The sequence below is a fragment of the Macaca thibetana genome, chromosome 10 (assembly GCF_024542745.1).
Source record: "Macaca thibetana thibetana isolate TM-01 chromosome 10, ASM2454274v1, whole genome shotgun sequence".
NCBI lineage: Eukaryota > Metazoa > Chordata > Mammalia > Primates > Cercopithecidae > Macaca > Macaca thibetana.
In genome coordinates, this window is record NC_065587.1 from 5,490,173 (window position 1) to 5,517,504 (window position 27,332).

Sequence of the window (27,332 nt, forward strand, 5' to 3'; positions counted from 1 at the left end):
AAATGCACTGAGCTGACCTTACATAACTTGTGCACTTTTTATTCATGTTTTTAACTTTTCTTTTTGTAGACAGCACCCTTCTGCCCGCTGCACCTTCCTAGTGTATGTTTTCTCCATAACAGTTTTCTAAAGAGGCACCAGCACCTCTGGGCAGTTGGAATTGGGTTGGGGTGAGAGGTCAGGGTCTCTGCTAAGCCTCCTGTGCTCTCTGGCCCTGACAGAATGTATGCACCATCCTCCCACCACAGGGCCCGGAGCATTAAAGCGCGGCATGGTCCCTGAAGATGCCTGCCAACCAGACCGACCTGAGGCAGCTCCCCACAAAAAGAACGGACACAATACCAGTATCTGATTGTCTGAGTTTTTTTGAAACTTCAATTCCATTCTCTTCTAACTTCCTCTTTGCACAGTCCTGGCATGCATTACCTGAAAGAGGAAAATGTATTAAGCTTGTTTATTTAGAATCCACCCGCCGAGGCACAGTTTATAAATGTGACCTTACTGAAGCACGGGCCAAACAGACCCTGCCATCCCCCGCAGATGACACTGACCACACCACGGCTTCTCTCCAAAGAAAGCCATGCTTCCGGGAGTCGCACTTCAGTAAGAAAGCGACTGTAATAAAGACGTCCTTTCGCATGGGAATAGGTGGATGGGAAGCTGACTGCGGCGGTTTTATACTTCCCGCACCACTAACATGGATGTGATGCGAGCAGCTCCCACATCGATGCGCGTTTTCTCATCTGTGAACGCGCTGGGCCAAACAGGCAGGGAAAACGGGGCTGCGCACAGAGGCCTCCGCGCCACTCACCAGAGTCCCTTTTACCCAAATGGCTCAGCAAGGGGAGGCACCTGGTGCCCAGTTCACACACAGGAGGACGCTTGTAGCCACCAAGTCTTGTTAAATGTATAACCAGGCAGAACTGAGCCCAGCAATAAGAGCGTTCACATTTCAAACAAGGATTAAATAGAAGCTTCTGTGTGAAAGCTCAGACCCGTGCAATGAACGCTGCGGAAGAGCTGGGTCATTCTAAGGCACTGCATCTTGCCCCACATGGTATCCCACAAATAGAACCTGTTCCAAGTCCCCTGTCACTCTTGGTTCTAGGGCAAGAAATTATGCTCAGGTGCCAGCTGGCCCACGTGTGATCCGGCTGTGCTTCCTCGTCAAAGGGATGGCTTTTAGTGTCTCGGTGTGGCAGGCACCATGCTAATGCATGGCTATTTATCATCTTCAGTGGGGCTGTCTTAATACAAGCTAATTATTTAAGGTGAAAAACAAACGTTTATGATTTTACAGTGAATGACAGAAGACAATGGAATGTGTAGGCAAAAAACAGGCTGGCGAGAAGAAAGATCTGCTTTACCCAATAATGTGGTGCTGTCCACTCGGTCAGCATCTGAAGGAGAAAGAAAAGCAGTCAGTGGAGCCGAGACACCCAGAGCTCGTCCTCCTCAGCCGCTGGCAGGCAGTGACTAGGAACGGCAGTGACTGGCAACAGGCTTCTGGGCAGCTCGGCCCACACGGACGGTGGGCTCCTGGGCCGCCCGCTGCCCTCTCTTCTGCACCTTCCAGGCTTGGTGCGAGGACTCGCTGAAGGCGCCAGCTGGCACAGGGAGCGTGGCGTGGTGTCCGTGGTCGCTAACATGACTGTCACTGGCATGGGCCTCCTCTCCCATCAGGAGTGGCACTCCATGAATTCGAATACAAATGTCCTTCATGACAGTCACAGATTAAAACTCCCAGTGACCTTGCAGTCTTCCGGCAGCCTGTCGAATCCACTTGCCTGCCCCAACCTGGAAAGGGAGCCTCAGCGGGACAGAAAGCTGCTCAGCCCCACTCCAGGAGCCCGAGCACATGCAGGGTTGCTCTGGGCCCTGTTCTTCGGGGAGTGTGGGGGTGGAATGAGAAGCGGCGGACGGGGGCAGACATGAGGAAAGCCCGCTGCCTCTCTGCAGAGCCACGCACTGGGCTGGTGCCAGGACGCACCAAATGGTGTATTTTGCTCTGCAGTCAGGCCAGGATCCCAATCCCAGCTTCAAAATGTCTGGGCGCTAACTGGGCACGTTGTGTGCCTGTGCCAGCTCCGCTCGTCTCGTCTACGAAATCATCTGCTTACTGGCGCTGCGTGCTGCCACTGAAAACCCAACTAAGGTAAGAATATGGAACTCCTAGTAGGGGGTGACACACGGCAAGCAGGAGCTCCTTTCTTCTGCCCTTAATAAGAATTATACTTTTATTTATGGAAATGGAACTTACATTGGTCCATTTTGCTAATTATTAGCAATTTTGAAAAGAAATGATAGTGGTTAAAAAAACAAGAAAAACCTGAGCTGTTGGATTATCTGTGCATTCTCTAGTCTCCAAGTTCACAGCTGGATACATACACCTGCCTCTGTGGCTAACCTGGTTCCAGTGTATGGTGAGTGTGCCTGGGTTTCCTGTTACAATTAAATGAGCCAGCACAGGCCTTTCCAAGCTTGCCATCATCAATGTTTTATGATGCCAAACTCGCAGCTATTAATTCCCTTATGTCAAGATGACCAAGTTTTAAAATTTCTCAATTATCCTGGTATTCCTGATAGATGAGCAATTTCTGAAAAGGGCCAAGGAGCACTACTTAAAAGAGGTGCTGCATTCAGAACAGGGACATTCAGAACAGGGAAAATACATCATTTGAAAAAAGAAGTCAAGTGTTCATCATGAAATCAGGTTGTGCTTGTGAAGTTGTAACTTTTCAACTGCAGTGACAGGACACAAATATGAGGTATCTGCATCTTTCAAGTGTTAAGTATCACAACTGATAAAGCTAGCCTGGTAGTTTTCTTTCTTGGTTAAGGAAACCTGAAACAGGAATAAATGTGTCCAGCTATACATATGGGTACAGTTGTAAACTTCAAAGTTACTTTATGTTTTGTGTTTGGAGACAGGGCTTGCTCTGACATCCAGGCTGGAATGCAGTGGCCTGACCACAGCTCACTGCAGTCTCTAACTCCCAGGCTCAAGAGATCCCCCCACCTGAGCCCCCAGAGTAGCTGGGATCACAGATGTCCACCACCAAACCCAGCTTTCTTTTTTTTTTTTTTTTGAGACGGAGTCTCGCTCTGTGGCCCAGGCTGGAGTGCAGTGGCACGATCTCGGCTCACTGCAAGCTCCGCCTCCTGGGTTCACACCATTCTCCTGCCTCAGCCACCCGAGTAGCTGGGACTACAGGCGCCCGCCACCACGCCCGACTAGTTTTTTGTATTTTTAGTAGATACGGAGTTTCACCGAGTAAGCCAGGATGGTCTCAATCTCCTGGCCTCGTGATCCACCCGCCTCAGCCTCCCAAAGAGCTGAGATTACAGGCGTGAGCCACCGTGCCCAGCCCAAACCCAGCTAATTTTTTAAAACATTTTTGTAGAGACCAGGTCTCCCTATGTTGCCCAGGCTGGTCTTAAACTCCTGGGCTCAAGCAATCCTCCTGCCTTGGCCTCCCAAAAAACTGGGATGACAGGCATGAGCCACCGCATCCAGCCTGAAGTTAAAGTTCTAGTTACAGACTGTCACTAGGACACCAATTACTCCAATCTTCTCATTTTAAATTACAGATGCAGTTTTTAAAAATAATAACTGGAAGATTGGTGAATTTTCTGGATACGTGAATTACATCAAAAAGAGAGAGAGAGCAACAACTGGAAGAGCCCTGTGAGTTTCGTACTTGAAAAGCGAAGGCAGCCAGGTGCGGCGGCTCATGCCTGGAATCCCAGCACTTCAGGAGGGCGAGACAAGCCTGACCAGCATGGTGAAACCCCGTCTCTACTAAAAATACAAAACTAGCCGGGCGTGGTGGCACATGCCTGTAATCCCAGCTACTCGGGGGGCTGAGGCAGGAGAATCCCTTGAACCCGGGAGGTGGAGGTTGTGGTGAGCCAAGATGGCGCCACTGCACTCCAGCCTGGGCAACAAGAGCGAGACTCCATCTCAAAAAAAAAAAAAAAACAAAAAGAAAAAGGAAAGTGAAGCCAGATCCCATACCTGGGCTTTGCTGTTTGCAGATGTGAGTGGCAAGGTCTTGCACATATCCTGGAAAATGGTCAAAACAGTCCCCGTAGGATACAACTTTGATTCCGTGCAGAAGCATATCTGCCTGATGCTTAAAGAAATGGTCTTCATTCTCCTTCAGCACCAGCATGTAGTGCTCCAAATCCACCTTATTCGGCACGGAGTAAAGAAAGAGGGCCTGGAATATCTGATCACGAAGGGTCTCTCCACAGCCCACAAACAGAAAGGACTTCGTGCGGTATAAGTTCTGGAGGACTTCCTAGAAAAGGCCAACGGAGAAAGTGGGTGCTCATTTGAAAGACGGCAAGAGCTTACGACTAACCAAGTCACATCCCTGTGCTTTTACATCACTGCTCTGAGTCACATGTGTGTGCTTTTAAATCACTGCTCCCTGACAGGCGTTCCCAGGGCCACACTGAGGAACACAGTTAGAAGGACAGTATCCTCTCCTGACATGGCACTCAGGTCACCTCACAGCAGCAGCCCGTGGCGGCAAAGACCACGGGCTGAGCCTGCCTGTCCCCACCTAAGCCAGGGTAACTGGTCTTGGCCGAGGTGGGTGGCAGTGCACACGCCCCTTACAGCAAGGCCAGCCCACTCTGCACACTCACCAGGGAAGTCACCAAACTCAAATTTTCTCAAACTGGGTACAATTTTAAATTACTAAAAAACATCAAATGAGGACAGTAAATGTTTTCAGTTCAGAATTACACACATAAAACACCCTGAAATTAACGTTGGCCTCAGTGGGTCGTATGTGGGAATTCTTGCAGGGGTGGTTTTACAAATGAGGGCAGGGCTGGGGAGGGCATCAGTGACCGTGACTGACGGGGTCGGGTGGGCAAAGAGAAAGCAGATTGCGTGGGGTCACTTAGGCAGGCAGGAGGGAATCACCAATTCAGCTAACCAAATATCTCAGAGAGGCTCAATCTCAGCACAGGCATTTCTTATAACCAAGCAGTATTAATGATGTAACTGAAAAGCATCTGCCTCGTCACTCATCCTGCTGACACCTGTCACGGCATGACGCCAGCCCAGCGCTGAGCACTGAGGAACAGGGCACCTAGCTGTGTGCCTGCGGGTGAATCCACAGACACCAAGTCTCTCAGCGATTAACAGAAGCACAGCTTTTCCACACTTCATTCGAGGGCATCAAGAAGACCTCACAGCCGGGCGTGGGGGCGCACACCTGCAGTCCCACCTACTCGGGAGACTAAGGTAGGAGGATCCTTGGGCCCAGGAGTTCAAGGAAGCAGTGAGCTTTAATCATGCCACTGCACTTCGGTCTGGCCCACAGAGCAAGACCCTATTTAAGAAAAATAAAAACCTCACAGAGAATGAAGTTTTATTTACTTTTATTTTTTATTTTTAGAAATGAAGTATCGCTCTGTTGCCCAGGCTGGAGTACAGTGGTGTGATCCCAGCTCACTGCAGCCTCTCCCTCCCGGACTCAAGCGATCCTCCTGCCTTGGCCTACCAAAGCGCTGGGATTACAGGCATGAGCCACTACACCAGGCCAAGAATGAAGCTTTGCAACTACAAGAAGGAGAGCAGAGAATTTCAGACTAGAAGATGCCTGGAAGAATAAGGACAACATTCTAGACTGCACGGGGCCCTGTATGTCATGCTGAGGAGTTCCACTGTACACCTGGGCAGATGAGAATTACCAAATGGCTGGGGCTCCTGGAGAGGGTAAGGGCAGATCTATGCTTTTAAAGCAATCATGGATTCCTTCCTCCAACGAATGTTCGCCAAGCATCTACTCAACATGGAGGCACCATGCAGGATCCCAGAGACACAGATGAGGACAAGAGACGGGGCCCCTCTCTCAGCAACTGTGTGAAGGGCCGACCTGAAGGGCACAGACGCCTGGAGCCTGCGAAGCCACTCGACTGCAGCCAATGGCCAGTGGCCACCAGGAATCCCCCAGAGGACGCACCGATGCTAATTAGGACGGGCCGTACCATGACTTCTGCGTCTTGAGTGACGTCTTTATACCCCGATGGGTCCAGCACCATCCCGCAGGGGTCCGTGTAGAGGCCATGAATGTGGAGGACGCCGTACTTGATGTGCCCTCTTGCCCACTCAAGGACCTACCAAACATCAAGCCAAGACAAACATATCCTCAAACTGTTTCAAACAGAGAGAAGAAAATACTGAAATTGGATCCATAGTTTTTAAACTTATCTTGGAAAGAATCAGAGAGACGCTTCACTTTACAATTACACCTTCAAAACCTAAGAGAAACTCGGCTGTGAGCCCTAGTTATTCCCGTCCTACGACAGTACAGTTACGCCTGTCAAACCTGAGAGAAGATCGGCTGTTAAGTGCCAGTCATGCGGGTTCCGTGATAGCAAAAGAGCTTCTTTAGCTGGGCGTGGTGGCTCATGCCTATAATCCCAGCTACTCAGGCCAAGGCCAAGACTTGAGCTCAGGAGCTCAAGACCAGCCTGGGCAACAAAGTCAGATCCCGTCTTGGGGGTGGGGGGGAAAAAGGAACTTATTTAAAGACAGTTACATAGAAAATGTCTTTAACACTTGAGATTACCGCAAACTGTTAAGAATGATTACTTTAGTTGGGTTATGGGGACTTTCAATTCTACGTTATATGTTATATTTTAATTACTGCTATTTCTGTATTCTACACACCCAAGGAAAAAAAAAATATATACATATATATATATATGGGGAAAAGTGTTTATCAGATAGCTAAGTACATTCCTTTCAGTTCAAGATACAGAACACAGGACCTGATAAAGATGCCCATCAGGTCACTGTCAAGTTGTCTGCTCCCGGGGCCCGTGCAGCAGCAGGCGGAAGGGACACAGACACCCACAGCCCTGCTGCTATCACTGGGCGGTAGCCAGCTGGCAGTTCTGTTTATGCAACTGTCTGTCTGTTTCCAACAGCAAGCCTCAGCAGTGGGGACCGTGTGGCTGAGATGCAGAGAGCAGGTGTCCACCTCATGGCACTGCCGGCAGGAATGGGTGCCTTGGTCCTGCCCGTTCCCCTCAGGCGGCCCTGCCCCTGCGTCCACCACCCCGTGCAGAAGGGGACCAGGGGCTGTAGCCGAGCCCAGCCCTCACACGGACACTGACGTCTGGAGGAGACATCATCTCTGCGTAATTCAGTTTCTTCGTACACAGAGCGGGGCCAGGGCCTTCCCTCACAAGGCAGCCCAGACAACACAGGCAGCAGTGTTAGTTATGAATAACATAAGCAGACCCAGAAAAGTCGCAAGTGTGTCACAAAAGAAATATCAATAGTCACGTGAAACTATGCTCAACCTTTAGTAACAGAAGAAATCAATGTTGAAAATTTTCAGCTATCAAATGGACAAAGCATATTTCATTTTGTTTTTTAATAACACCATGTGTTGGCAAGATACAGGAAATGGACACTCCCACACACAGTCGCTACCAGGAGTGTAACTGGCGCCCGTTCTGGAAAACAGTTTGGTAATTTACATCATCAGTCTTTAAAATATTCATACCTTTTGACCATAAAGCTCTTATAGGAATTGACCTTGAAAATAGGACATAAAAGTATGAGGACCCTGTAGTGTTATTTGTAACTGTAAATACATGCTAACTGATACAGTTTGGACCTTTGTCCCCACCCAAGTCTCATGTTGCATTGTGATCCCAGTGCTGGAGGTGGGGCCTGGCAGGAGGTGCTTGGATCATGAGGCAGGATCATCCCTCATGGCTTGCTGCCATCTTCGTGATAGTGACTTCTTGAGAAATCTGGTCACTTAAAAGCATGTGGCACCTCCCCCCTGCCACTTTCTCTGTTGCCATGTGACATGCCTGCTCCCACTTTGCCTTCCGCCACTCCTGGAAACTTCCTGAGGCCTCCCCGGAAGCAGACGCTGCTATGCTTCCTAGACAGCTGTGGAACTGTGAGCCAATTACAGCTCTTTTCTTTATATATTACCCAGTCTCAGGAATTTTTTGTTTTTCTTTTGTTTTGTGAGACAGGGTCTCACTCTGTTGCCCAGGCTGGAGTGCAGTGATCTCAGCTCACTGCAACCTCTGCCTCCCAGTTCAAGCTATTCTCCTGCCTCAGCCTCCTGAGTAGCTGGGATTGCAAGTGCGTGCCACCATGCCTGGCTAATTTTTGTATTTTTAGTAGAGATGGGGTTTTGCCATGTTGGCCAGGCTGGTCTCGACCTCTTGGACCTGAAGGGATCCACCTGCCTTGGCCTCCCAAAGTGCTGGGATTACAGGCGTGAGCCACCACACCCGGCCACGGGTATTTCCTATATAGCAGTGTAAGAATGGCCTAATACGCTAACAACAGAGGCAGGATAACAATTTTAATTTAGTATTATAATCTTATTGCCATTTAAATCATGCTTTTTAAAAATGCTTAATGACAGGAACATAGTAATATAGTTTATAATATTAATATAATTATAATATAATCACAGTCCATAATATAAAGGAAAAAAATCAGGATTAAATCTTTGCATATATTACAATCGCAATTTGTTTAAAAAAAATTCACAGTAATAGGACTGTGGCTGATTTTGCTTTTCTTTATTATTTTCTTTACTGTCCACATTTCCTCAAATGACCATAATGAATAAATGCAGATGAGAAACGCTTACATACCTACAGGACAGAACACATAAAGAAAATAAGAGCAAGTTGGGCAGAGCTGGTGGCTTACACCTGTCACCCCAGCCCTCTGGGAGGCTGAGTCAGGAGGATTACTTGAGCCGCAAGTTCAAAGCTGCTGTGCAGTATGAGTTATGATTGTGCCACCGCACTCCAGCCTGCGTGACAGGGCAAGACCCTGTCTCTGAAAACACAAAATAAGAGCAGGAAAGAGAAGTCCTGAGATGCACGCAACACTGCCCCATCAGTTCCCAGCTGCCCTGCGGAGGCCGGCTCAGCCTTTTACGTCCTAGTGTCTTGTTTTCCGATGGAGCACAGTATCCCGGAGGATGCCAGTGTGCCACCTCCCATTCCTACTTTTTTTTTTAAGAGAAAGGGTCTCGCTCTGTCACCCAGGCTGGAATAAGTGGCATGATCACAGCTCATTTCAGTCTGGAACTCCTGGGCTCAAGCAATCCTCCCACCTTGGCGTCCCCAGTAGCTGGGACTGCGGGCAGGCACCACCACGCCTGGCTACTTCATTATTAATTCACTGCTATGAGTGAAAGCTGCTCCTAACCACAGAGCTCCCACACCGGTGGCTGCCCGCAGCCCCAGCCCGTACCTTGGTCTTGTCCTTCAGGTCCAGAGACTCCATGGGCTTGCTCTGCTGCTGCCCAAAGATCTCCAGCAGGTTGTCGTAGTTGGTGGTCAGGACCATAGTGCCCCTGTCCATCAGGCGGAGGATCGACTGCAGCACCAGAGGGTTCTGGATGTGCTGCTCCAGGTTGTCAAACACCTCCATGAGGCAGTCCTGGAAGAAGTTGGGCTTGGTGTCGCCTGTGCGCTACAAAAAGGTGGAATGACAGTTACAAAAACATCAGCTCTTAACTACTGAGCAGCTAAGCAGGCCATGTTCTGGGTGCCAGAGATACAGCAGCTGAAAACAAAGAAAATCTGGCTTCACAGAGTGCACTGAAACTCCAGAGCAGGGGGCAGGCAACGCACACGTGTAGCACGCCACTGGTGACGCTGCCATGGGAAAGCACAGCAGAGACGGGGCAGGCGCTGTCGGGGGAGAGTAGACAGGACCAAGGCACCAGGGAAGCCTCTCTGAGAAGAGGGCATCTGAACAGGGCCCTGAGGAGGTGAGGGCTCATGGAAAATGTTCTAAGCAGAGGGAAGAGCAAGGGCCACAGCACTGAGGTTATGGCTCAGGTACATCCCAGGTCAGCAAGAGGCCACTGAGGCAGGAGAGGAGTGAGGGGAAGGGTCGGCAGCAGAAGCAGATGACCTGGGTCTTGAAGACCACGGTAAAGACTCTGGCTTTCCCTGCAGAGTCCCAGTTTTCTCTTTCTCGGTGGCATATGAAACAGCGTGTCTTCATAGCACCTTCAGTGAGGTGGGAGGCAGTGTTTCTTTTCTTTTTTTTTTTTTTTTTTTGAGATAGGGCCTTGCACTGTTGTCCAGGCTGGAGCACAGTGGTACCAGGATGGCTCACTGCAGCCTCCAACTCCTGGGCCCAAGCGAGCTTCCCACCTAAGCCTCCCAAGTAGCTAGGGCCACAGGTGCCACTGCCACACCCAGCTCACTCTATTTAAAACTAATAATAATAATTTCATCTTTTATATTATTTCATTTTTCATTTTATTATTTTATGTTTTGAGACAGAGTCTCACTCTGTCACCCAGGCTGGAGTGCAGTGAGTGGCACGATCACGGCTCACTGCAGCCTTGATCTCCCAGGCTCAAGTGATCCTCCCACCTCAGCCTTCCAAGTAGCTGTGACTACAGGTGCACACCGTAACACCTAGTTAATTTTTTAATTTTTTTTTTTTTTTTGAAACAGTCTTGCTCTGTCACCCAGGATGGAGTGCAGTGGCGTGATCTTGGCTCACTGCAACCTCCCCTCCCGATTCTCCTGCCTCAGCCTCCCAAGTTGCTGGGACTACAGGTGTGCACCACCACACCCAGCTAATTTTTGTATTTTTAGTAGAGATGGGGTTTCACCATGTTGGCCAGGCTGGTCTCAAACTCCTGACCTCAGATGATCCATCTGCCTCAGCCTCACAAAGTTGTGGGATTACAGGCGTGAGCCACTGTACCCGGCCTAAAATTTTTTTTATTTGTTGTACAGACGAGGTCTCGCCATGTTGCCCAGGCTCATCTTGAACTCCTGCCCTCAAGTGATCCGCCCACCTTGGCCTCCCAAAGTGCTGGAATTACAGGCATGAGCCAGCACACCAGGCCCGTAGTGCTGCATATACTCTGAGAGACGCAAGAGGATCAGGACTGAGGCCTGGCCTCCAGAGGCAGCCTCAGTGATCACCGGTGGCCTTGACAGGAGCTGCCTCCAAGGGGCCTTGAGAGCCAAAGCCTGGCTGGCATGGCTTCAAGAGAAAAAAGAAGGGCTGGCAACAGCAGATGCAGCAACCATGCTGCAGAGCTTTGCTGGAGGGGACAGAGAGGCGGGGCAGGGGCTGGCTTGGGAGGACACGGGGTCCCCCCTGCCTGGCTCCCAGCCTCACTATCACCCTCTGCCTCGGCACCTGGGCATCACAATCCCTCCCCTCGCCCTCTGGGCCTGTTCGTGTTGCTTGGCCGGCACAAGAAACCCAAGACTCACAGGTTCCCACTCATGGCCTCAGCCCTTCTGACTCTCCCACCCCCGCAAACCCTCCCACTGCCCCCAGTGGGTCTGCCATCAGCCAGCCCCACATCTCCATCCTCTCCTGGGAAGACTCACCTTCTCCCCGACCCGAGACCTGGCTCTGCGCATCCCTGAGATCCCTCCCGGGGGGCTCCTCTGCACTCCCTGCACGGATGAAGGTGAGGGCTTGGCTCCAGGCTCCCTGGAGTCTCTCCAGCTGTGCTGTCGTAATTTGGGGTGATTCTCACGTCCACTTGGATGATTCTTCCTGGGATCGTGGCCTCTAAATTCCACCCATCACTCTTCTCCCATGGTCCTGGCCCATCTCAGCCATCCACACCACGGCCCCCCAGGCCTCATCATCACCAAGACCTGGATCCTTTCCAGAACCTCTGGGCCAGCTTCCCCTGTCCAACCACTCCCATCTGCCCACCTCTCTAGCACTTGGCTCCCAGGGAAACTTCAAGCCCACTGAGGCCCGTGAGCTACTGACCCCACTACCACCGACCAGTCACTCGCTGCCCTGCTGTCCTGCCTTCTTCCATTGAGCAGCTTAGAGTCTACAATGGATCACTACAACTTCCCCAAATACACTTGCAAGCCCCTCGCCCTTCTCTGGCATTGCTGGAATTCCTGATGCAACCAACTCTCGGCTTCCTCCGTGCCTGTTCTCCAACTCTCAACACAGCTGTGTCGACGGCCTCACCTCAACACTTCCTGATGGAGGTTTTCAAAAACACGCAAAAGTGAGCAGAAGAGCTGAATGACGCTCAACTATCTGTTTTCAAGACAAACGATTCTCATTCTAGACAAACGGCCTCTCTTCACGTGAAGGACAATGAGGGCCCTCAGAGCTGCCCAGCGACCCCACTACCCTTCCCTGCCCTCCCTTCAACTCCTCCCTTCTCCTTCCTAGGAAGGGTGAGCAAAAGTTGTCTGTAAGAGCCAGAGAGGAACTATTTTAGGTCTTGTGGGCCATAAAGTCTCTCTTTTAACTACTCACCTCGGCCTGGAGGCATGAAAGCAGCCACATACTATAGTAAATGAAAGGGTGTGGCTGCCTGTCAGAACCTCATTTGTAAAACCAGGCCCAAACAAGGCCATAAATTTCCAACTCCTGGCCTGTGATGAGAGTTGTCCCTTATTAATAAAACATCCACGTGTGGCAGAGTCACCTAACTAAAAACACTCCTCAAGCTCTGGCAAAGCTAGGTGCAGCCCTAGGTAAAACTGGCCAATGAGATGAAACAGAAGTGGTGTATGTGACTTCGGTGGCGGCCCTTGAAGCCCTCACTTCCTCCCCTCCCCGTGCTTCCCTCCTGCACGCACTCCCTGCGCACGCATGCCATTTACAGCTGCCCACAGAGCACCAGACAGAAGCTGCCTGCTGAGGGTGGCAGAGCCAGCAAAGAGGAGCCCTGCCCAGCCACCGTTTTCTCCTCGGGCTGCCCACCCGGGTCTCCAGGTGGGAAGTATAAAGGTGCTCACATGAAGCCATGTGGTTTAAGGTCTCTTTTCACAGTCAACCTCAACTCTCCACTCTCCTTGGTGACGAGCTCTCTTTTCCCTGCTCTCTCCTCTGTTCAAACCTCCAACATCTCCTCCTCTCAGATGGTGACTGTGCCTCTTCAGTAAATACAAGAGTAGAAGAAGACAGCACCTGCCAAGAGCCCCAGCCAGGGTCCAGCTTCCCAGCCTTTATGCCCACACCTGGGCTGACCTGGGACAACAATGGCCTGCCGTACCTCCCCCTGCACCAGACCCATCGGCCCCAGGGCCTCACTCAGGAATAGCTCCTGCATCATCAGTGCTTCTCCTCTCGACTAGATCATCTCCACCGCAGACAAAGAAGCTGGAACTTCTCCCATCTTCAAATGTTTTCTAGGAAGCACTTGTCATCTGAAGAAATATGGCCGGCCTGCTTACACCAAACATGCCTAAGGGATATCCCTTTACTAAGTGAACATACAATCCCAAGGTTCATACTGAGTGCAGCTGGACCATCTCCCTGAGACCAGCTCACACAGTCAGGCTCTATTTAATAGGAGTTACTTTAGGAGCCCCACACTGCACTGTGCCTGGCATTCCCTCAATTTTAAAAGACGACACTCCAATGGACTCAAGGATTTCTGGCTCATCAGCCTGACTCTGCTGAACACTGAACGCGTTAGGCCTGCAGAGTTTAACATTAGGTTCACAGACTCATCCAGCCTGGTGCAGAACCAAGCTGTCCCCAAGAAACCAGAGGTACTTGTCTGACACTTACAGGTGACATCTTCCGGATCAGATCATGGGCGACAACCAACAGGTCCCGGTCCTTTGTCACTTTCCTCCGGAAGTCGGCGACGTCTCCGGGGTGCAGCACCTCCAGCTGCTCTGCAGCCTCAATGACGGCCTCGATGCAGCTTCTCCACGAGCAAAGGGCAGGGATTCCCGGGGCCACTGCTGCACTGACACCAGTCCCAATAACCAGGAGCAGCTCCTGAGGCTGTTTCCGGATGAGGCTTTTTAAAAACTTTCTACTTGAAAACAAGGAAGCGAGAGAACGAAAGTCAAAGCGGAAACATTGCAAACACAAAGTCTGGAACTCTCTGTGAGTTCAGGCCTTGTGCTGTACACACACACACACACACACACACACAGAGTCCCCTCTTACACTGGGGGGAGTCAGCCTGTGTATCCTTCTCCGTGTATTTATTTCACGTTCTACCCTTATTCCTTAAAGGATGTGGGACAGCTGTGTCTCATGCGTCTTAAGTTGCCCAGTGTTAAGCTCATGTTTAAGTGATACATATTTGTGAAACAGAAGTTCAGCAATTTTCATTCCTTTGAAGCTGCACACAGCTTATGAACACAAATGATGATGACAAAATGACCCTTCCTTGCAGTGACGGATAAGAAAGTTACTGGCAAATGCTGGTTTTCTGCCGCCCACCATTCCCAAACCATTCTACAGTAAGTGCCTCTTTATCGTGCTTCACTTTACAGCAAACACAGCCTGCTGTCCATCTGTAGTCAAAGAGTTCTTTCTGAGGAAGCCTGACACTGCCAGTTCTAGACGTGACCCCTCTAATGACATGTTGCTTGGTTTGGAGACTGGGCAGAAAACTGCCTACTGGAATGTTCCTTACATTGAAGTCAAGGGTGGAAAATGGCCCTCAAGGTTCCCTCATGCCCCAGTATTTCCATTTCACTTTGGCCTTTGCAGGTACTAAAGAACAGGTACGCAGACTCCCGACAGATGCTAGATGAAGTCAATGAAGCTGCTTGAAGGCAGAGCTGTCTCTAATTACCTGGATTTTTGTTCACTTCTATTTGTTGTCTTCTCCACTGAATCCATCTGTGAATTCTGAAGGGAAAAATTAGTCAGAAATGACTTCTATTTCCCAGGTCAAAGTTTTTATTTGTACCCTGGAAGAGAGTTAAGGCTAGAATTAAAATCGAAGGTCCTCGATCTTTATTTAAATTAGAATATCTGAAAAATGTCATATGCAAATGACACACATCCAAAATGTTTCCTAAGCCACCATTCCTCGTCTCACGTGACTCATCAGGCTAGCTGGACTCTCGCTGTTGGAAAACGCACACACAGGCGCAGATGGAGGGGTGGGCCCCGTGGGCTCCAGGCTGGGGGTTTCGCTGTCTCTTGGGACACCGCTCTAGAAGAATTTCCAGTGCACATGAACACAGATGACTTATCACAGAAGCAAAACACAGTAACCAGCACAACAAAGCGAAGCCAAAGGTGGTTTTGCAGAGGAAGCCAACGAGTGCTCTAAGGCGCACAGCACTGGGCTGGAGCATGGCCCTTTCTCAGCATCAGCACCCGCTCCAAGGCACCAGTCCTCCCCTCAGCCTTACTGAAATCCAGTCGAAAGAAGTCATCCAAGTAAAAAGCCAATTCTTACCTTATATAAAAATAGAAATCCCAAACCATCTGGGTCTCTATCACCAAGCTATCTCCATATTCCTTAGTTTTTCCAAAATCAGACCAGATGTGGTAATCCCAGCTTGTAATCCCAGCATTTTGGGAGGCCAAGGCGGACTGCTTGAGCTCAGGAGTTCAAGATCGGCCTGGGCAATACAGCAAGATCCTGTCTCTATAAAAAATTTTTAAAAATTTGCCAGGCATGGTGGTGCATGCCTGTAGTCCCAGCTACTAGGAAGGCTGAGGTGGGTGGGTCGCCTGAGCCTGGGAGGTCGAGACTGCAAGGAGCTGTGGCCATGTCACGCCACTCCAGCCTGGGCAAGAGTGAGACCTCGTTTCAAAAATAAAAAATAAAAATTTTCCAAAATCACATTTTACCCCAATTCTAGAAATAATACCTACTGTAAGCAAGGAAAAAGACAGAAAAATAAAGTTTTGCCTCTAATCCTATGGCCTCTGAGCATTAACTGTTAACATTTATATATTCTCTCTACTCTCTTTTAAAATTGTTTACAAGGGAGGCTGAGGCAGGAGAATATCTTGAACCCAGGAGGTGGAGGTTGCAGTGAGCTAAGATCACGCCACTGCACTCCAGCCTGGGCAACAGCGCAAGACTCCGTCTCAAAAATAAACAAACAAACAAAAGTGTTGACATCATTTGAGAACACAGTGCATATCCTACTTTTTCATGCATTAAAATAAATATATCTCCCTTATGTTATTAAAAACTATTCATAAATGTAAGTGTAATGTACATGTATGTGTCTTACTGACACATCTCTCATGCAGAACGTCAGTATAACACTCTGACGACCAACTTGGTGCACAAAGCCTGTATATTGTGAAATTACTTATTTAGGAGAGATTTCTGAGAAGAACTGCTGAGTTAGAGAGTATGAACACTGTAAAGTATCTTAGCACACACTACCAAACCGCTTTCCAGAAAAGCGGTCAGCAGAACGCGTCGGGGCTTGCTTTGCCACATCCGAATCAGCACTGACTGAAAATTACTTCGGCAGAGTACGGTGGCTCACATCTGTAATCCCAGCACTTTGGGAGGCTGCGGCGGGAGGATCCCTTGAGCCCAGAAGTTCAAGTCCAGCCTGGGCAACATCATGGGGAAACCCTATCTCTACAAAAAGTACAAAAATTAGCCAAACATGGTGGTGCTCATCTGTAGCCCCAGCTACTTGGAAGGCCAAATGGTAAAAGAAAAAGAAAAAAAGGAGAAGAAGGAGAAGGAGGAGGAGAAGGAGAAGGAGGAGAAGGAGGAGGAGGAGGAGGAGAAGAAAAAAAGAAGAAAGAAAGGAAGAAAAAGAAAAATTACCTTTTTTTTTTTAAGACGGAGTCTCGCTCTGTCGCCAGGCTGGAGTGCAGTGGCACAGGCCCACACCACCACATCCGGCTATTTTTTGTATTTTTAATACAGATGGGATTTCACCATGTTAGCCAGGATGGTCTCGATCTTTGACCTCATGATCCGCCTGCCCCGGCCTCCCAAAGTGCTGGGATTACAGGTGTGATCCACGGCGACTGGCTGAAAAATCACTTTTTCACATGTGTACTCTTCACTCGCACACACACACCCCGCCACTAGAATCAGGCCATCAAAAGTAATTTTCTAGGGTAAGGAAACAAGGCTTAATCAGTCCATAAGCATCATTAGATCGCAGAGCTAAATGGGATCCTGGTTATTCCCTGAAAATGTACACAACTGCCTAAGTCCATGCATACATTTTCCCAGGGAGAGTTCACAGCTTCCATCAACTCCCAAACATGTCTGCGACCTTCCCCCAAATGCCAAGAAACCACAGTCCACAGGCAAAGAAAGCCAGGCTCACAGATGCCTGTGACCTGCCCCAGGGAAAGGCTGGCAGTCCAGGCCCTAACACTGACCCTTCTTCCCACCGAGGAGTTAACACCAATCATCAAACTCATCGTTTTTGTTTTTTTAATCTACTAGATACTTTCTAAGGAAAGTAACAAATGTTGAGTTTCTCCACTGTGTAACAGAATCCCTCCACCATATGTTAATAATATAAGCAACTCTGGACCCCATCCCTGAGATTTCAATGACTGATTTAACTGTTCACCAATCCTCAGTTTTACCAACTATAAAACATGGATTCTTGCTAATGCGCTGAGTTTGGAAAGCTCAGGCCTCTGTATGAAAGTGCTCTGAAAGTTGGAACTGCTGAGTCCAACAGCTCAGGCTCTGGCCTGTGGAGGAGGCTGCCCGGCACTTCCCTTCCTGGCCTCCTGCTGCGGGGCAGGACTCAGGAGCCACTCCTGTTCAATCCTATTTGGAAGGGGACGATAATAGGGCTCATCAGCTGACTAATCCAAGTGCCCCCACTCCTGCCCCCCCAAAATCATCCACATCGCTTCCAAATAGTTACTCCTCCCTGTCTATGAGAAGGGCTTGTTTAGCTCAGCCTTCTGTACATGACATTTTAGAATATTTTTTAAACACATACTGGTCAACCAGTGACCTAAAAAAACCACATGCCCAAAACTGTTACCACAGTAAAGAACTTTCAAAATCTACCTCTAGTTCTTTCAACTACTGTTCAACTGCTTTTGATTCTCCATATATATGCGATTATGGTTACAAATTCAAAACCTAAATATTGCATTTACACATCTTCAAAAACAGTATGAACAAATTAAACTTTTGAGGCTATATTTAACTCCAAAATTAAGTGATTTCAAAGTTTCCCAAAAGAACAAGGTATCACTATTCCTAACACTTACATAACAGGCCACAGCTTGCACTCCTGGGTGGTTTGTGGCTGGCTTAAGTGCTCCAAACCTCTCTCTCAGCCTGAACTGCAAGTCTGGTACTGGCTCCTCAGACAGTATTTCAAACAGAACCACACAGAGTTCAACCTCAATAGGCAGATGGGAAGTACCCAATTATATAAAAACTCAACACAGTAACTCTGCAACCTCAACTGCACAGTTGCCCATATTTAGAGATTTACAGTTCATTATCACACTACATGTTTAAAGACATTACCTCATTTCCTGTTTTACAGCAGCATAAACATCAGAGTCAAATCTCACAATAACCTAGAAATTACCCTAAATCTCCCCCTTGTTTTTAAATCAAAATCCAAGTAAGGTGATCTCCAAAGCACTCAGCACCAGGTCCTCGAAGTTTCAGCAGGACAGCAAGCTCCAGGGTTCTGCTCCCATCCAGACACCATCTAAGCCAATCAGATCCTAGACAACAGTAACAAAACCCTTTGGAGGCCTTTCAGACGCTGCATCTCTTGGTTTCCTTGGTGACTATGTCGTCAGCATGGTTTGCAGGCCCAGAGCCAAGTCATCATAGCAACCCTTCTCTTTTTTCAAGGACCTATCAGCATTTCTGAAAGCAAAATCTGGCCCCAGCAGAGATTCTTATAAGCAGTTCGTCTTTTTTAATCCAAAGCCAAAGTCTTACCAGGATGCTATCTGCTTAGAACTTGAGATCACTAGCATTTTATAAACTAGCACAGAGTAGCTAGAGACGGTCGTATTCTTCAATCCCTGGCATCCAGCACTACATAAACGTTCATCAAACAGAGTTCAATGCAAAATATAAGCTACCAAAATCGAACTTGTTATTTACAGGCAGTAAAACAAAGTACCTCACAACCCTACTGTAGGAGGATGTTAATGGCCCCGCCCCTCTCATGCCTGCTGGCAGCCACACCCTTCTACAGCCCCTCACAGACTCCAGGCTTAGCCACATGACTTTCGGGCCACTGAGATATCAGCAAATGGGATAATGGGAAGCAAGTACAAGTCTGACACACCCTTTACCACAGAGCCTGTCCCAGTGGAACTCTGCCCTGCCACTCGGTGGGCAGCCGAGGTACCATCCACCAACACAAAAGCAAGGCTGCCCTGGGCCACAACTGTATGAGTGACCCCAGCGAGCCTGGCAGAAGAACCTGCTGGGCCGGGACCTGGGCCTGGGCCTGGCGCTGAGCTAGCAAATAGGCTGTGGCTGTCTAAACCCTGGTGGGACAGGGAGAAGCCCAGAGTGCCAAAGAAAACAGAGCAGACAGACGAATGAACCAACATCACGACAGTCTGTGGGGAGAGGGGAATGTGTGTCAAGAACTGTAATGATTAAAAGTGGCATAACAAAAAAACCTTACTCGCTTTCCATTACAAGCTATATTTTCACTTAACAAGCACAACCATCAACTGGAAGTGTCAAGATTGTGGGATCCTCAAAAGTATCCTTTAAGAAAACTTTTTTTTTTTTTTTTTGAGACGGAGTCTCGCTCTTGTTGCCCAGGCTAGAGTGCAATGGCACAATCTCAGCTCACTGCAACCTTCACCTCCTGGGTTCAAGCAATTCTCCTGCCTCAGCCTTCCAAGTAGCTGGGATTACAGGCACACGCCACCATGCCCGGATAAGTTTGTGGTTTTTTAGTAGAGACAGGTTTCACCATGTTGGTCAGAGGCTAGTCTCGAACTCCTGACCTCAAGCGATCCACCTGCCTCAGCCTCCCAAAGTGCTAGGATTACAGGTGTGAGCCACTGCACCCAGCCAAGCTTAATTTCTTTCTATAAACAGATGATCACATGGGCTTTGAGCAGTTTCAAAAAGCAGGGAGATAAAGAGTGTTCAAGCAGCATCTGATTACAATGAAGCAAGAGGGACTCAGAGTAAACATATGCTCAAACTACATCCATCTCACACAGGAGTGGTATCACGTTTATTCGGCAAAGTTTCCGAATGCTGACCTTTAACTCACCTGTAGTCAACCCACAGAGTGATAAAAAAAATGAACGCAGAATTTGCAAAGAAAGTCAGACAAAGTCGCTGTGACTACAAATGAGTTGATTTATGTTGAGCCCTTAGAGCAAAGCCCAGCAACACAGTAGGCTATTAGTTCCAATATTACTACTGCCACTGTTACAAAAGTGCCTCACACTAAGAAACCATTTATAAATGTGCTACTGACAGGAGACAAGAGGCTTGGAAATACTAAATTTCATCTGTGTAGCCAGGGTGGATTTTAAGGACTGGAATGTCCTTAAAAGAGGCCAGAATCTATCCACTGCATTCTGACTATACCAAGGCAGGTCTGGAAGATGGGGAGCCTTCAAGCAAGCCCTTCCCAGCATGACCCTCAGCATGACAGATGACTGCATGCCATGGAAGCTCAATGGCCAGACCCTGCTCATTAATATCCTCCTCTCCCTTCATTCTAGATACGATTCCCACAAACTTCCTTTTTCACAGCAATCAGGTCTCCCATGTAGGCTTGGGAGAGGCGGAAGAGTGTGGCAGCAGAAATCACTGAGCAAGGCTGGGTGTGGAGGCTCACACCTGTAATCCCAGCACTTTGGGAGGCCAAGGCAGCCGAATCACCTGAAGTCAGGAGTTCGAGACCAGCCTGGTCAACATGGTAAAACTGTGTCTCTAATAAAAATACAAAAATTAGCCGGGTGTGGTGGTGCGCACCTGTAATCCCAGCTACTCTGGAGGCTAACACGGGAGAATCGCTTGAACCCGGAAGGCAGAGGTTGCAGTGAGCCAAGATCGTGCCACTGCACTCCACACTGGGCAACAGAGCAAGACTCCATCTCAAAAAAAAAAAAAATCACCGAGCAACTGAGCAACAGTCTTCAAGCACATGTGGCAATCATATTTCCAACCACAAATGAATCATCTGCGACCTAGCTGACAGGTGAGTGTGATTAGCATGACTAGATTCACCTGCACTGGAAACAAGGCACAAATGGGCAAAAAATTAAGCTTCTGGAACTGCAAAGGAGAGGCTTAGTCTCGAAACCACAACAACTCCACCTGAAGCAGCATTAGGACTAAGGTGGAGAAAACACAGGACCTGGAGACAAGGAGACGCCACCCTTTCCCCAGCCAGGTAGACCTCTCTAAACCTGTTTCTCCAAACCTGTCTCTTAAATGGGGATTCCAACATGCACAGGACCGACTGGACTGCTGCAGACTTGCAAGGGAGACGCATACCTGAAAGGTGCTCAATAAAGCGCACAATCTGTTACTCAACCGCCTCACGCCAGCACTTTTCCAAAGCAGTCACCACAACTACTTTCAATGTAATCATGGTTCTGGTAAAACTTAATTTCAGCCATTACTAATAATAAGGGATCTTCAGGATGAGTTATTTTCTTCAATTTACAGAAAATACGAACCCTTAATCTGAACGCACTCCACTTAACCAATCACTTTTTATTCCGTTGAACTTAATGGAAAAAATGTCTTATTTTGTAACGATGGAAATAAGTTAATTGGATTCCTGAAACCAGTCCCACCAAACAGAGCTGCTTGGACATACAGGAAAACAGCAAAACCTACCACTAGAAAAACAATCTAATTCAAATTTAGTTTAACTTGGTCACAAATTAATTCAAAGAGCAACATTAATTACTGCCACTTTTTCAGCCCTTAATAGAGATTCAAGGGAAAATGCTAAGCGTTTTAACGCACTATCTCAGTTAACCCTCTCAGTAACCCAATGAGGTGGTGACTATGACCCACAACCTGGCCAAGGCCAGCACCGAACCTTTCCAACAGGCCAGCCCCAAGTTGTGTGTTACATATTCTTGCGCCTTCCCTCCTAACATCAGTGCAGCTTGAAATGGCAAACAAATATACCTGATATTTTACAGGGAACTCTGCCATCCACTAAAACATTCAACGTTTTACATACAGTTTGTCCACCAGATGGGACACATTAACTCAAATAAACGTGTTACTTAACAAGCCAATGTTAAAACATGCCAAGACAGAGGCCAGGGGCTCATGGACCCACCTGCCTTTACCCCACCTCGAAAGGATACGTAAGACGTGTTCTAGAAGGTAAACCTTCAACAAAATTTAAAATGACAGAATTTCAGAGCGGGCAGGATCTTAAAGGTTACATGAAACCAAATGCCCTAATTTTTCAGAAGTGAAAATTGAGACTGAGAAGCAGTGACTTCGTCAACTTCCCCCACGGGGCTGGGAACAAGCTATAGAGTAACTCCTGGCTCATGTCCCATATTCTTCCCACTGGCCCGGGCATTGTCTGGTCCACTGTGACCCCAACACTTTAAGGCACTCATTTCTACCTCTGTACCACCAAATTGTTACAAATAAGGCACAGAGCTTTGTTTTCTATAGTTTTTCGTTCCCCAGAAATGCTGAAAGAGTTCCCATTAGGCAGACAGATGAGGCAGTAGGCAGAGCAGCCTCAGGAAAAAGACCAGCCCCGGGACAGTGTGCTTATCACCTAACTGTCCCTGTTAGCTTGGCGGGGTGGGAACAGATAAGGAGGGCCACATGGAGGAACAATGCCACCACTCAAGAGGAGGGCATTTTCCTGACAAGGAGACGCTGCAGGCTCCTTGGGGGAAGGAGTTAGGACATAGGAGCAAGAGCCTGGCCAACAAATCAGTACTGGCTGAAATCCTTACTACCTGGGCAAGGACTCATTCCTGAGACTATTTACCTTTTCTACAAAGAAAAGAATATCTTATACCTCCTAAGGTTGCTGGAAGCTTTAAATGGAATAAAAGAACAAAGCCTGGAACAGTGTACTTCCTACTGCACCCGAGATGTGTGACGGGGAATGCGGCCTAGATTTAATTAAAATTAAATAAAGCTAATTAAATAAAATTAAACAGCTCCGTCACATGAGTCATATTTTTGGTGGTCGGCAGCCACAAGCAGCCAGTGAATACTGGACAGCAGTCCTTACATCTGGGTTACCACAGGAAGTTCCACTGTGCAGTTATCCCAGAGTCTCTCTCTCCCTCACCTAACTCAAGACTTCAACAAACAAGTCCTGTAGATTTTTCTTCCTAATCTGTTTAATCCATACCGTCGGACGCAGTCTTTTTTTTTTTTTTTTTTTTGAGACTGAGTCTGGCTCTGTCGCCCAGGCTAGAGTACAGTGGCTGGATCTCAGCTCACTGCAAGCTCCGCCTCCCGGGTTTATGCCATTCTCCTGCCTCAGCCTCCCGAGTAGCTGGGATTACAGGCTTGAGCCACCCTGCCCGGCCCCGTCTGCCACAGTCTTAAAAGCCTTAACAACTTGGCTGGGCACGGTGGCTCACACCTGTAATCCCACAGTTTGGGAGGCCAAGGCGAGTGGATCACCCTGAGATCAGGAATTTGAGACCAGCCTGGCCAACATAGGGAAACCCCGTCTCTACTAAAAATACAAAAAATTAGCTGGGCAAGGTGACGGGCACCTGTAATCCCAGCTACTTGGGAGGCTGAGGCAGGAGAATTCCTTGAATCTGGCAGGCAGAGGTTGCAGTGAGCCGAGACTGTACCATTGCACTCCAGCCCTGGCGACAAGAGCGAAACTCCATCTCAAAAAAAAAAAAAAGGCCCTCAGGACATGTCTAACACTGAAAAGCACCTGCTTCCAGTTCCAGACCCTCTAGTCCTCTAGTCCCACATAGTTGCCAGAGGGAAATTTCTGACACATCTGAACTTGTCTCCCCTCCAACAGCTTTCCATTTTGTTGAAATCTCTATTGGGTCTTCATCCTGTTTCCTGTCTTACTACTCCTAGAATCCTTGGAATCTCCAAAGTGCTGTCATTTTGTATGCTAATGAGCTGACTGACGCAGACAGGCCCTGGATAGCTTCAGAAGGGTGCTTATCACCAGAAAGACCAAGGCAGGATTAAATCCTTGGAACTTTCAGCCCCACCCACTAACCCAGGCAAGAGGGGGCTAAAGATTTTGTTGATCACCAAAGACCAACAGTTTAATTAAGCATGCCTACATGCTTTAGAAGTCTCCATAAAAGGCCCAAAAGGTCGGGTTCTGAGAACTTCCTGAGAGAGAAATAGAAACATGTGGAGGTTTTTGGAGGATGGTATGACCCGGGGAGGGCATGAAAGCGCTGCACAACATCCCCCACGCCTCACCCTATTCATCTTCTCATCTGTGTCCTTTGCAATATCTTTTATAACAAACCAGTAAACATGAGTGTTTGTGAGCTGTTCTACAGCAATGTTTTTGTTTTTTTTTTTTTTGAGACAAAGTCTTGCTCTATCTCCCAGGCTGGAGTGCAGTGTCACAATCTCTGCTCACTGCAACCTCAGCCTTCCAGGTTCAAGGGATTCTCGTGCCTCAGCCTCCTGAGTAGCTGGGATTACAGGTGCACACCACCATGCCCAGCTAATTTTTTGTATTTTTAGTAGAGATGGGGTTCTGCCATGTTGGCCACGCTGGTCTCAAACTTCTGACCTCAGGTGATCCACCCACCTCAGCCTCCCAAAGTGCTAGGATTACAGGCATGAGCCACCGCAACCGGCAAATTAATCAAACCTAAGGAAGGGTCATGGGAACCCCAACTTGAAGCTGATGGATCAGAAGTTCCAGAGGCCCAGGCTTGTGACTGGTGTCCAAAGGGGTGGAGGGCAGTCTTGGGGACTGAGCCCTTAACTTGTGGGATTTGATGCTATCTCCAGGTAGACAGTGTCAGAACTGAATTGGAAGATACCCAGTTGGCGTCTCTTGCACAAACGATTGGCCACTTAGTGGTAGGGAGAAACCTCTCCCCACATTTGGTCACAGAAGACAACTCTGTTGATTGTTGTTGAGTGAGAGAATAGAAAAAGCACGTTGGGTGTTTTTTCCACACACGGGTTCTCTTCAGGACCCCTAGCCCAGCATGGTCCTGGCCCACCTCGGAGACTCAACCTCTACTCACCCTACCCCACTGCATCCTGTGTGGTCATTAGTCTATGGTGATGCACACAGTCACCCTGAAGCACTAAGACGACCACAGGCCCTATGGTAATAGGACAAAAACCTCACTTAAAAGTTCAGTCCCCAGGCTCAGACAGGAAAGAGGAGGAACCAGTCTTCTGCGCCTGGGCTTTCAGAAGCTTAGCCCTGTTCCAGGAAGCCACAGTCCCCCACTACCACCGCCTTGGTCCAGGTCACCCCCATCTCTTATAGGGTCTTGCTTCCTCCAAAAAAGTCTCCCCAGCACAGCCATATGGATCTTTGAAAAACACACCAACTCCCGCCCCTCTGCTCCCGAAGCCCTTCAATGGTCACCCACTCCCTTGAAGTACCAAACCCTCCACTCAGCTTAAACTGGGCATGCTTTGGTCCTGACTGGCTCTCAGAATCACATCCTCCTTCTTGTCGCTCCCACCTCAAACCCAGCACTCTGTGAAAGTGCCAGCTTCTCCCATTCCAGGTCTACTGAGACACTTCCCTCACTTCTCCCCCCGGCCACCTCCCACCTTCCTTCAGCTCAGCTGGATCATTTCTCGGGACAATGGCAGGGGCAGTCGTTCAAGAAAGGGCCAAGGGCACGGTGGGCCTCCGGATGCAAAGCTGGGTTCTCTGCAGTTAGCATTCACTCCCACGCCACCTTCATTAGGTGCGCTCCAGCCACACCTCCCGCCTTCCAACGCTGTGTGCTGTGCTATGGCAGAGCCCCTCTGCCTTGTGACATACTGGCTGTCCCCTGGAACTTTGCCTGGAACGACCCTGGCAAACTTCTCTAGCTCAACCTTCAAGAATCAGCTCACCTGCTACTTAGCACCTCCTCCCCACGACTCCTAAACGCCCTCCTTAACACCCACTCCTTCCCCAGAATCCCACCCCTTCCCAGAGTCCCATGCCCACCCAGATGGGTTCCCTGTCAGCGGCGACACAGCTTCCTCCAGGTAAAACCGACCTACTTGTCTTATGCCCCGTGGTCCCTAGGCCCTGACATCAGGGACCGTGTCATCTCTATTTCCAGTGTCAATTCCTGAAGCCTATCAGGCATTCAAAAAAAAAAAAAAAAAGTTCCTTAAATGAAAACATTAAGAGGAGTAAACAACCTAAAAGCGTCCCCATGTGCCCTAACTCACTCCCTCCCCGGTTCAGCCGCCCTCGGCCACTTCAGGTCTCCTGATCTATAGACTGTCCTGTGCGGTCACCTGAGTCTCAGCAGAGCATTTAAAGTTAAACCCGGCCCTGCACCTGTAGGCGCGGGGACCGCAGCTTAGGAGGTGGTCGTCGGGCGCGCTGTTACCATCTTATCACCAGCCCTAGGAACACTTCCACCCACGCCCGGCAGGTCCAGGGACCTCAAGTTGGAGACACCTAGCCCTGAGATCAGGTCGGAGAGGGAGCCTCAGGGTGGGCGGCACGGGGGCCCGAGGTCTAGCGGGGCTAAGGACACTGGGACCCACGGCTCCCCCCAGGAAGATGCCCCGGGCCTGGGGGCTTCTGAGGAGGCTGCTGGAAGCAAGTCTCAAGGGAACTTCGAGAGTTTCCGGAACCAACAGTTCTCAGGGCCCACTTGTGGCCGGGGTCCTCAGGGGGTGTCGGAGTCCAGAGAAAATCTTGGGAGTTTCAGGGTTCGCGGGCCTGGAGGGGCAGGCGGATCCTGAGGGGGTCTCGGGGGCAGGGGCTCCAGGGGAAGAGCTGAGAGGGAGTCTTGGGGGTGGCCCCGGGGCCGAGGTGGATCCTGAGGAAGATGCCCGCGGGCCCGCCCCGCCCCCTCACCTGCGGCGCCTCCGAGACGCTGGTCCCAGCTCGCGCTCCCGACTCTTCACCTCCGCGGCCGGCTACGCCTCCGGGGTCTCTCGGCGGCCGCGCGCACCTCACGCTGGGTGGGGCAAGGGGATGGTTCTCGGGGAGGGGACTGCGCGGGCACGCGAGCTAGAAGCGAGAGCCAGAGCCAGAACCGGAGTCGGAGCCCGAGCGGACGCCACGCCGCCTCCAGGCGCCCCTCCGCGTTAGCCGGCAGCGGCGCCGCAGCAAACCCTTCCCCCGCGCGCCCGCCCCCGCCGCGTGAACGTTCCGTCCCGAAACCAACGGCCAAGCCGCCGCCGGAGGCCCTTCCCCGGGAGTGGGCGGAGCCAGGACGCGCGCCCAACCCCGCCGCCAGAGCCACTGGCACCGCCCACCTGGGTGGTCACGGTCCCGCCCACCAGGGAGGCCACGCCCCCGGGGCCTCCAGCGCAGGCGCAATCGGGGGCGCAGGGGAGGCCTTGGGCTGGAGTCAGCGTCCCACCCCCACCTGGCCCGGCGAGCAGCGCGTCGCGTTTCCTTATCTACAGAGTGGGGGCGGGAGCACTTTGCAGGGACGTGGCGAGCATGAAGTGCGTTCG

The 27,332-nt window shown here is 49.7% G+C and overlaps 1 protein-coding gene across 5 annotated transcripts in view; it reads right to left on the reverse strand.

The window, feature by feature from the left end:
- FAM118A (family with sequence similarity 118 member A) overlaps positions 1-27,067 on the reverse strand; it is a 32,231-nt gene extending 5,164 nt beyond the window's left edge. The window contains exons 1-8 of one of the 5 annotated variants that reach the window (XM_050805980.1): positions 26,725-27,067; positions 14,589-14,644; positions 13,562-13,814; positions 9,272-9,493; positions 6,010-6,138; positions 4,019-4,304; positions 1,368-1,400; positions 343-426 (exon numbers count right to left, since the gene is read on the reverse strand). In XM_050805980.1, coding sequence (XP_050661937.1) covers positions 343-426; positions 1,368-1,400; positions 4,019-4,304; positions 6,010-6,138; positions 9,272-9,493; positions 13,562-13,814; positions 14,589-14,635 — 1,054 coding nt within the window. In that variant the 5' untranslated portion in view covers positions 14,636-14,644; positions 26,725-27,067. Of the gene's footprint in view, positions 1-342; positions 427-1,367; positions 1,401-4,018; positions 4,305-6,009; positions 6,139-9,271; positions 9,494-13,561; positions 13,818-14,588; positions 14,645-17,977; positions 23,188-26,724 lie in introns of those variants that run through there. The other 4 variants (XM_050805978.1, XM_050805979.1, XM_050805981.1 and 1 more) reach the window with 4 other exon arrangements.
- Positions 27,068-27,332: the final 265 nt, after the last annotated feature.